Source organism: Schistocerca serialis, chromosome 4 (assembly GCF_023864345.2).
Source record: "Schistocerca serialis cubense isolate TAMUIC-IGC-003099 chromosome 4, iqSchSeri2.2, whole genome shotgun sequence".
Taxonomy (NCBI): domain Eukaryota; kingdom Metazoa; phylum Arthropoda; class Insecta; order Orthoptera; family Acrididae; genus Schistocerca; species Schistocerca serialis.
The window spans coordinates 959,559,907-959,571,606 of NC_064641.1; the positions used below are offsets into that span (position 1 = coordinate 959,559,907).

Consider the following 11,700-nt stretch of genomic DNA (forward strand, 5'->3'; position numbering starts at 1 on the left):
ACAGAATATTAGCCAAATTTATTTAAGAACTGTAGGAAATTATGAATGAGCGTTATGACTGCTATCGACACGCGATTCATGACTCATCCTACTCAGTTCTCATAGTTCACCACGTGAACTGTTACCAGTGTAGGCATGCAAGAAACAGCCATGGACATCATAACTGCACTTTTACCTACATCACCAGTTCTGTTGTGATGCCCCTATTGCTCAGAACTGCCCACCCAAGCTAACAGGTGAGGATTGTCAGTTTCCCAGTGCGACCAATCCCAATTTCATCTGAGCTTCTGGTGAGTCAGGACACGTCCCTACATGAAACTTGTCAATGGTCTGTTTCCAGCCGTGATGCATCATTCACTTGAAGAATGGTACACAATCAAATTCTACATGAAACTTGGAAAGCCCACTGCCACAACATTTCCAACGATTGGGCTGTCAAAAGAGCATGTGTTTCAGTGGCATAAGGTGTTTCTGCGAAGCCGGGATGACGTCAATGACAAAAATATCTCTGGGTGCCCGTAAATGTTGAAAGTTGAAGACAGTGTGACTCGTGTATACAGCCGGTAGAATGAGTGTTCATCTGGTAGCTCAGACACTGAATATTCATAAAACCGTTGTCCATGAAATTATAACTGAACAATTGAAGATAAAGCAAAACTGGTACTAAAAAGTTTGATTGACGACCACACGTCCAACGGAATGCTAATTTGTGAAGAACTACTGGAATTTTTTTAAAACAAGGCTACCTTTTTTGGAAAATGTTACAATGGGAGATGAGTCACGGGCTTTCAGATGCCATCCTGAGATGAAGAGACAGAGCCCTGAGTGGCCACACCACGTAATTACAAAAAGAGAAGGAACGCTCACTGTCTTTTTCAATGATTATACACAGTGAAGAAGCAATGACAGAAATAAAAGAAAGGGTCAAGAGCGAGGTTAAAATTCAAAGTGAAAGGACATCACTGATAATATTTGACAACAGCATTATTATCCTCAGTGAGAATGAAGAAGAATTACATGATCCGTTGAATGGAATAAGCAGTCTAATGAGTACAGAATATGGATTGAGCATAAATCAAAGAAAGATGAAAGTAATGGGAGATAGCAGAAATGAAAACAGTGAGAATCTTAATATTAGGATTGATGGTTACAAAGTAGATAACGTTACTAAATTCTGTTACCTATTAAAAAAAAAATAGGCAGCAGTATAACCCATGATCGATGGAGCAATGGCGAGAAAAAAACCAGATTAGCACTGGCAAGAAGGCATTCCTGGCCAAGAGAAGTCTACTAGTATCAAACAGACCTTGATTTGAGGAAGAAATTTCTTAGAATGTACATTTGAGCACAGCATGGTACGGTAGTGAAACATGGACTGTGGAAAAAATGGAACAGAAGAGGATCAAAGCTTTTGTAATGTGGTTCTATGAATGAATGTTGAAAATAAGGTGGACTGATAAGGTAAGTACACAAGCAGACTGAAGTGACGAATGAAAATTTACACCAAGGCTGGGGTTCAAACCCAGGTCTCCTGTTGACTAGACAGCTATGCTAACTACAACTCCACCCTGGCCAACTGCATGGACAACCCCAGCACGGCTCCCTCCATAATCTAAATTACAGATACATCACAGATGTATGACTTTGGAACTGCACAGTTTCATTTGATAAGGTACACTCCTTAAGGAATGAGGTTCTCTGAAGAATCGGCAAATAATGGGTTATGGAAAACACAAGAAGAACGGACAGGATGATAGCTCGTCTGTTAAGACACCAGGAAATAGCTTCCATGGTACTAGAGGGAGCTGTACAGGGTCAAAACTGCAAAAGAAGACAAAGATTGGAATACATCCAGCAAATAATTGAGGATGTAGATTGCAATTGCTACTCTGAGATGAAGAGGTTGGCACAGGGGAGGAATTTGTGGCAGGCTGTATCAAACAAGTCAGAAGACTGATGAAAAACAAGTGTTCAAAAAGCTGAAAACGAGGTCATGGGCATCAACCCACACACTGGCGGTTCTTGAATGCTTCACCAAGACAATGCACTGAGTCCTGGCCTTGTTTTATTTCTGTGCTACAAGACACTCTTGAAAGAATGCCATTTCAAGAACATTGACAACGTGAGCGCTACTATTCGCATACCCTAAAGGACATTCAAACTCAGGCCTTCCAGGATGCCTACAGCACATCAAATTCTCATCTAGAAAGAATGTATTAATGGAAGAGCATCTTATTTCGAAGAATTTATGGTCAATAAATTAATTTTTATGGACCTAGTGACACTTCTTTCCAGTCAAACCATTCTACACTACACAAATACTAAACTAGTGGACTACTTTAATTTCTAAGGAGGTAATTACTGATGTTGCTTCTCAGCATAAATTTACACTGAAAATAAAGAGCAAACAGTAATAAGTAAAGCCATAAAATATAAGCTATTTGGACCTTAGGTTTTCAGCAACTGAAAACACAAAATGGAAAATTAGGATATATTTTCAGTGCCTCATGCAATGAATTGCTCATTGCCTCAAATTAAATTTGTTATTACATTCAAACAAAAGTGCAAAACAATTTTATCTTAGCACAATTTGTCCAACAAGACTGCACATGGATGCGGCAGTTATTCCTAATTTAAAATGAATCTGGCTGATGAGTTCTCAAAGTCATTCTCTCTTACCTTAGTTGCTACTTATATTATTTCAACTGTCTGTAGCTTCTGCGAACTCCTCTGAAAATGTACACGACACACACAGCAGATTAAAGTGCAAAATCTGATGCAATATAAAAGTCTGCACTCCCCCTTCATATTCCACCCACAGATAATTTATAGGAAGAGATGTCGCTGGTAATGTTGTGCATATTCTCAGATTTCTCTAATTTATAATATATAATTTGGGGGAAGTAATATGTTTCTAGACTTTTACTGAAATGTACTAACAGCAAACTGCTTTTCTGTTTTGGAAAATATATACACAATAGGCTCTAATAAAACTATCAAAACAAAAGTTTCAGACAGACTGGAATTAAGTAAATTAAGATACTAAATGTTTTTGGGCATGCACTTGTTACAACATGAAACGCAAACCAAAGATTACACATCATCTTACATAATAATTAATGAAAAGCACAAGATTGTGTATGTTCTATAAAATTAATTTATTTTGTTACGCCGTGTTTGGTTTACAAGGCCATCATCAGACTTCAACTGGCTATTGCTGTCAAATAAGATGATGTTACACATCTAGAGTGATGTACAAACACGGATCAAATGTCATTAGCGGTAGTGGAGTAGTAAAGTAATTAAAAAGTGTTAAAAGTTAAATAGTAAATAAATATTATGGGAATAAAACAGTAAAACATCAAAACTAAACATTTGGAAAAAATAACTATACAATAATTTCATTTAAATTAAATTAAGAATGAGAATAAAATAAAATTAGGCTAATACAAAAGTACAGACAAATAGCTTGAAGAGGTATTACACACTGAAGGTGATGCAGAAACAGAGCGAAAGACAGGACTGACAATTGTAATGGAAAATACATACGCTAAAATATATATCAGTGGTATGAATAATTTCTCTTACTGTGGGGAAGGTGTACATATCACAAAACAACAGAATATATGGAGTAAATGCTGTAGCTCGGCAACGTAAGCAGATTCTTGAAACGAAAATATCAGAAAGTTAGGCCTACTCTACTTCATATATTTATATTTGTTTCTGTCAAATGATATAAAAATCTGAGAACATTCTACACACATACATATGGATGTAGTACTCATAGCCTGTAGTCTGCATTAGGTTGAATGCCTATAGCCTGGTTATAAATTTGGGAAAACCGACAAATGTATAATCACAAGAATGTATTACTTTCTATACATTGCACATTCTGTAACGGTATTTCCTTGTCTGCTGAGAACCATTTTCCCAACAATGTTTCCAAGTTTTTAAGATATCTGATAGAGTTAACTGCAAGATCTTCTCCAACCAAATCTTTCATTTATTGTGGCACCCCGATACTCTGAGTTAAAATATCTATGATTGTATGTCAGTCAGCACAGTGGTTATGTAGTGATAACAAACTACGTTGATAGCTAGCACCATTGGGTCAGGCCAAGCTGATAGGTTGTACCGCATTCTTCATTACTTTCAACAGAAAATACCCACTGTTCAAAAAATGTTGAAAACACAATGTAAGCTCACACTCTTGGAACTGTGATACACAACTATTCAGTCTAAATCACACTATTCATTGCTTAAACGTTATTCTGTCTCAGAATGGAGCACATTATGCGATAATTAGAACAATTGGCAGACAGGTGAGGCCAGTATTAGCCAACCAATTTTAAAAATTATATTGTGAATAGGATAGATTACTACACCATCTAACAGGGATGCTAAGTCGCAAACAGGCACAACAATAAGACTGTCAAACGAGTAGGTTTTCGGTGAAAAAGGCTGTTTGTAACACAGCAGTGAGTAATAATGGTAATATGCAGTGCCTAATCTACAGCTTCTTGCAGACGGTCTTTTAAACTACTGGTTATGCTGATAAAAGCCTCAATAAATTTATTCACTTCTCAACAATCAATTACAGTTCAAAAACAACAGTTAACTTTCATAAATACAGAAGGAGATCAGGCTTACATTCTTCCTTACCCAGCTTTTGTGTGGTATTCAGTCAGAAAATATCTTTGACCACCAACCCGGTGATTTAAAGAATTTACTAGATAGTACAATGAACTCCATATACAAACTGAAATCATATCTGCTTGACAACTCCTCCTAATTCAGAGAAGAATATTTGAATTGTAAACCCTTTTCAGGTTAACAGAAACGTCTGATTCCACCCGTCTGCTTTGACCAAAGATGTCACCAATATGGCGGAAACGACCATTCACAACAACTAGCATATTGCAACTATGACGTCATTATATAAACATGACAACAAACACAAAAATATATCGAGAACCCATCATACACATATTCCCCAAAAATATAATGAAACTAACGGGACAAGCGGGGGAAATTGGGGGCTTTTGGGTGGGGACAAACTAAAAATAAACACACCACTAGAGAGAACCACTGACCACAACAATACGCCACCTATAAGCACGCCACAAACACAAACTAAACCAAAAACATCACTTAACACACAACACATAAACATACAACAAGAGAGCACCACCGATCACATCAAAACAACACCTAGAAACACGCCACTCCCACAAACTAAATTCCGCACCGTCGTGACGCCACACACCACAACAGCCTTAAGTCGCGGCTCAAAGCCGATGGGTGGAATCGGACGCTTCCATTGACCCAGTTTTTCTATGTGTGGTTTTATTTTAGGGAGGGAGAGCAGTGGGGTGGGGATGGGGGGAGGAATATGTAATTGAACTAGTAAAGTATAAATCACTGTTTTTAGAAAAAAAACACACACAAATAAAAATTAGCTTAACACAATTCTGTCAATGGTCAGCTTGCTGTCATATTTTTTTTCAATGGGAAAGCACATTATAATAGGCTAATACTTTTTCCGCATCATAGTGTGAGGTCGCAATTACAACACGTGGAACTTGTAAACAGCTTAATTAATTACAAGATACTCATGTTAATGGTTAGCATGAACCATCTACACTGAAACACTATATAATTTTTATAAATTAACTGGCATGAGGCACATAACTGCAAGATACTATGTGCACATTCCTTGTTCAAGGAATGTGCAAATAATTAAGTTCAATAATAATATTAATAAACAAAAACTGTATTAAATAAAGAGAAATATTCTATTAAGCAAACAGCAACAGACACAGACAAGAACAAATAGAAATTTTTCATGGACTGTATCCTGTCCAGCTGTATCTCCAAAGATCGGAGGTCAATGGTGATTTTCCCCATATACTCACTGAAGAGATCTCCTCACTTTAAATCTTTTGTTTCTTTTGCTGATGGGAAGAATACCTACTGCTTCCAAAGTTAGCATCTGTGTCTGATTTTGCTCATTTCTATGTCTGTTGCCATATCTTTCGTACACATTTTATTTAGGGAGCAAAATACCTCATATCAAAAATTATGGTATATTATGAAGATTCTTTGGATTAAGTATTTTGATAATAAGCCCAGGTAAACATGCATCTCACCTGTCTTTAGATTTTCGTTTGTGCTTTCTGTGACCATTATCATCCACTCTTTTTTCATCACCTTCAGATTTGTCAGACAGATGCTTAGCCTTCTTTGCATCATTTTGCTCTGCCTCTTGTTTCTCCTTTCTGCGTATTGCTGGAAGTATTTAAATACGTTTACCATTAGGGGCTGTGGGAGTATTTCTCAAAAGTCTTCAATCACATTAATTATTTCTCTTTGGGAAAGATGTATAATCCAAATGTTGTGTGAAACAAGGCTTCTGGTATGTTAGAACTGCCTGAAAACAACATTCTTCACAGATCACACGTTTAAACTGGAAACTTAGCTAAACTGTTTACATATGTGAAAAAATACCAGATCAAGGGCACAACCTCTACACTTTATCTGGTGTGCAGTGTGTCACATTAATGAACTTACCACAAAGCTGGACGCAACTCTTAATCTTGAGTTGTACAACGTAAAATAAATTATACAAGCATATGGACAATTATGTCGTCCGTCTGATTTTATGGATAACTGCTGAAGCAGTTGCGTTCACTGGTTGCTCCAACAACTTATTAATCACGGAATACACAAATATGTGCTTATTGTAAATTTTACATCCTTAATTGTCCAAGTAACCAAATACTATACCAAAATTTATATTCCAAGCAATTTGTCAGCACCGGCAGAAAACTGTACATTTTTTCCTTTGTGTACGGCTCCATATATCACGAATTACTCAAATCAGTTTGGAATCGTACACAGCAACGACTGTCGTATAGTATAACAAGTAAAAGACCTTACTGGACGCTACGGCTATCATACCATAACTTCCAACTGGGTATTTTACCGATCTATGACTTCAAAATTTATTATACTGGAAGATAACAAGTTATTACACCTAACTCTGGAACAAACAATCAGAAAAATTGTAACTTTTACCTGCTAACTTATCCAATCCAAGAAGTGACTTCTTCGGAGCTGGTGTTTTAAATACGCCGTCATCATTAACCGGTTTCTTCTTTACAACTAAACCACCTACTTCTTCAGTGATCCCTTCCAATCTATAAACACCTTCTTCGTCTCCTTCCATTACAATGTTTCTGAGTGCCTAAGTTTTTCTGAAGTCTGGTACGTGACACTGCATGTTATTTCCAGAAATTGTAGCGGCAGATTGGAATTTTCATATCGGAGAAAATTCTACAGAAAATTGTAAACACAAACACAGAAAAGAACGCTTATCATCATATTATTGTCATGCCATCACAAAAGATATATTGCACTTTCGACTGACTAAGTTTTCACACTTGTAAACATTGAACAAACCAAAGATCTTCAAGGAAAGTATTGTGCACAATCGTAGATCATGTTAAATGTGATCTATGAACACAACATTAGTGCCAAAGACTACTAAGAACTTATTCTTGCAACACAATACGTAAACTGGAATAGTTGCAGCAGCTTATTCTTGGTCGGGAATGTAAATCATAATTTCTAAATATCGCGAGCACATAGAGTAATAGCTAACAGAGCATGATAAACTTTTGAAAATCGTAGTCCATCAATAAATAATTAGATTAATGTCTTTTTTTCAGACATGATCGTCAACCCTTTTCTGAGAAAGACAGGAAATTGTTGCTAGACCACAGCGAAATAACTCAATCAAACATGTTTCTGAATCAGACATGTTCCTCAACTATTTTCTGCGGAATACAAGAAATTGTTGCTAGACCATAGCGAGAGAACTCAATCAAATTAGACACAAAGTTTAAATATTCCTAGAAAGAAACCAACTGATACATGTTAAATACCGATTACCCGTGAGCCACAATAATAGCTCCTGCGTGAGTTACAGTGAGCACAGAACTTTTAGTACTGATTTGTTGCTGAAAACATGAGGCCTAATGTATGACAAACCTTCAGAGTTGTGTATTGTAGATGTATGTTGTTTTTAACAACTTTTTAAACTAAGTGAGAGGTCGGTATCTGAACACTCTGGAGTGGGGTTTTAATTCCCCATTCGAGAATGCACATTTAAACTTTCCATGGTTTCCGCGAATCACTTTTGGCGGAAGCCAGTGTAGGACTTTCAGCGATAGTGCTGCTGACTCCTTTCCACGCCCTACCATCCGAACTAGCGTCCTGCCCACAGGGTTGGATGAAGGCCCAGGAGACACAAGTTGCCTCTTGGGGAGCCAAGCTGAGAGGGGCACCTGAGTGCAGGATTTCTATACAGTATCACAATTGGCAGCAAAAATTGATGTTGGTGAAAGAGGACGAAGGAAAAAGGGTGGAGGGGGACAGGCAGGCAAATGAAAAGTCGCTCATGTGGAAAAAATTTTCTCAAACTGGCCCTGTCTGCCACAGTGTCCTTGTTGATGATGAGTTGTTAAAGTTTTTACGTTCCTTTCCTCTACTCTTCTTGTAAAGTGATAGATTTGACGAGTAGCTTTATGCCTTCTCTCTCTTATCAGATTTGTTATAACATACTTTGTTATCATCGTTAACATGCTTTTGGCTTTAAATAACAGCTGACTTTAGAGGTAATCAGCAGAAACTACACATTTCTCTTCTTCAGACAACCACAACTGTTATTAATTGTCAATGATAAAATCCGCTACAGTTGTAAAAAAAAAATGTATTTTTATAAAGCAAATCACTACACAGTTTCAGGATGTATGTCCCATCTTCAGGTTCATATTAAAATGTGAGTCCACTAGGATGCATAACCAAGATGAAAATAGGTCAAAATATGTTAAAATAGTGTACGCCTGGTACATGACATGCAAGGATGCACTATTTCAACATATTTTTGCCCATTTTAACCTTAGTTATGCATCCTTGTGGACCCACATTTTAATATGCTCCTGAATGTGGGACATACGTCCTGAAACTGGGTACGGCTTTCCTTTCAAGAAATAAGTAATTTTTACAACCGTTGAGGATTTTAACATTGACAGTCAGCAGGTGCACTGATTCTTTACTTCCAAAAAGCATTTGACCGCGTATCTCACCAATGCTGATTAACGAAAATCGATTATATGTAGTATTAAACGAAATTGTGACTGGACTGAGGTTACGTTCTTTAGGGAGCACAGCGTGTTAAATTGGATCGATAGTCATCAGCAGACGCAGAAGTAATTTCAAGTGTGCCCAGAGAAGCATGTTGAGACCCTTGCTTTCCACGTTTTAAATCAGTGACCTCACAGACAATATTAATAGTAAGCTCAAACATTCGGCAGATGATGCAGTTATCTGTAATGAAGTACCATCTGGAAGGAAAGCTGTACAAATATTCAGTCAAGTCTTGATGAATTTTAAAAGTGATACAAGGACTGGTAACTTGATTTAAAAGTTCAAAAACGTAAAACTGTTCACTTCAAAGAGGCGTAATATCGTATGACTAGAATATCAATTATGTCAATGAGTCGCAATTCGTATCAGTCAACTCAAACAAATAGGTTAAGAATCTGTTGAAAGTAAAGCAGATGGCTTATTTCGAGCTGCAGCGACTCACACTAGAAAATTGCTCAATTGCGTAGACCCTATACCAAACAAGAAAAACTTGGGTATTGAGCCTATTTTTCACAATAATGTTGAAGAACCTAGACTGGTAGATGTCTGAACACAGACGTCACTCATACCATGAGAGCTTTCTTCCATTGTTTCAAGAATCAGTATTAAGTGAGGAACCCCTTTCGTATGTCATCCATAGGGACTGCGAAGACAGGACTAGACCGATTATAGTGCGGATGAAGGCATTTAAGCAATCATTCTTCCCACACTGCGTAAGCGACTGAAATGAGAATAAATCCAACTGTGTGAGGTAAAGGGAAGTACCCTTTGCTGTGCGCCTCACAGTCCTTTGCAGAGAGTGGATGTAGGGGTAAAGCTATTTTTGAAAAATGCAGACGGGATGCGATGGACATCAAGGAGGAATCTTCTCACGAAATTCCAATCACCAGCTTTCTCTTCCGAATGCGAAATTATTTTGTTGACGCCGACCTTCATAGGGAGAAACGACCACCATGATAAAATAAGGGAAATCAGAGCTCATACGGAAAGATATAGGTGTTCGTTCTTTCTGCGCGTTATCGAGATTGGAATAATAGAGAACTGTGAAGGTGGTTCGATGAACCCTCTGCCAGTCACTTGAATGTTATTTGTACAGTATCCATGTAGCTGTAGATGTAGAAGAGGGCGTAAGTGATCGCTACGGGAGAAGGTACTAAGGGTTTGAGGCTTTGATGCTGACGTGTTCGCAGTGTTTTGTGATCTGGTCACGGGGGTTTACGGATAGAATCCGTGCACGGTAGATGTAGACGACGGTTCGACTCGGCGTTGCATCACGGTTGCATTGCGAAAGGGTGCTGACGACCCCGTGTTCTTGAAGGGCCAGCACTTGTGCAGCGTACAGCATGGTGCATCACTGCCATACTCGTAGTGAGCATAATTCGCAGCAACAGCAGAGTAGTTCAATCCGATTTCACCCTTGTGGAGTCCAAGACGATGGCTTGTCTCAAGTTCATCACACGCGTATGAATGTGTGGAGTTAGAGATAGTCAACTTACTATAGCCACGGTTTCAATCAAGAATTTGCACGGTTATGTACAGTGGAATTGTCGTTGTACTTTACCTGAGTGTAACTTCACGAGTGGACAAGTAGTAATTTTGTAGATGAGCGACTAGAACTGCTATCCACTTAAACTTACACCTGAGCTTGGAAACAGAATTATCACGATTTTCACACCAGTCCAGAACGATAGGGCAGAGAGGGCTGTGAAGAACACGTCAGCCAATAGCACGCTGACCGACCCCTCTCCATGACGACAACACAGCGGCCTCTATGCGAAAAGAACATAATAGCCACGCCCGACCGGCAGCGGTCCAGTTCTACAATAGCTTCAAGACTAGTCATGTCACTTGTCCTATGAAGCATTGTCTATACTGAAGATACTTGCCTATTTTGTCTGTCGCTCTTTGCTTGCGACATAACTATGTACGTCTCAAAGATAAGTTCTGCCATGTACTTTTCGTAATAAAACTCATTAATACTATATGCTTGAATTGTTGTCTAGCGATCCGAGAAACCATATTCACTAGATCAAGCTACATGCAATTAACCACTGTTGAGGGAAATACTTCCAACTATAGTAAATCATATGCAAATAAATTATTCCAATCGTTTAGCGTCAATGGAATTCATATTTATCCAAATTCATCATTTTAGGATCTGTGTCGAGGGATGTAATTTCGTGTTAGCCACTTAACTTTGTTTACAATTGAAAAGGTAGTTCATAAGAGAGTGGCCTGCATTGTAAATCGATACTGAAATTTTTGGAGGGGAAATATTAGATTGATGATTGTTAATGTAGATTGGAAATAAGCTCATTCCTCTTTCTTTAAAACTGTGAGATTGATATGCTGATTTATGTGTCAGACAATGAGTTAGTTAAAAGTTAAATCTTAACGGGGAGCAAGGCGCACCCCCAATTACTTCAGAATAGTGTTGGATTTGACAGTATTACGGACCTGCATGAGACTGTGGGTTCTGACCAGTCACTA

The 11,700-nt window shown here is 38.0% G+C and overlaps 1 protein-coding gene across 2 annotated transcripts in view; it reads right to left on the minus strand.

Annotated features, from left to right (window-relative positions):
- Positions 1–7,446, minus strand: part of LOC126473610 (pre-mRNA-splicing factor ATP-dependent RNA helicase PRP16-like) — a 186,931-nt gene extending 179,485 nt beyond the window's left edge. For both annotated transcript variants that reach the window (XM_050100779.1, XM_050100780.1), the window contains exons 1-2: positions 7,078–7,446; positions 6,150–6,288 (exon numbers count right to left, since the gene is read on the minus strand). In XM_050100779.1, coding sequence (XP_049956736.1) covers positions 6,150–6,288; positions 7,078–7,228 — 290 coding nt within the window. In that variant the 5' untranslated portion in view covers positions 7,229–7,446. The remainder of the gene's footprint in view (positions 1–6,149; positions 6,289–7,077) is intronic.
- Between the last annotated feature and the right edge of the window lie 4,254 nt (positions 7,447–11,700).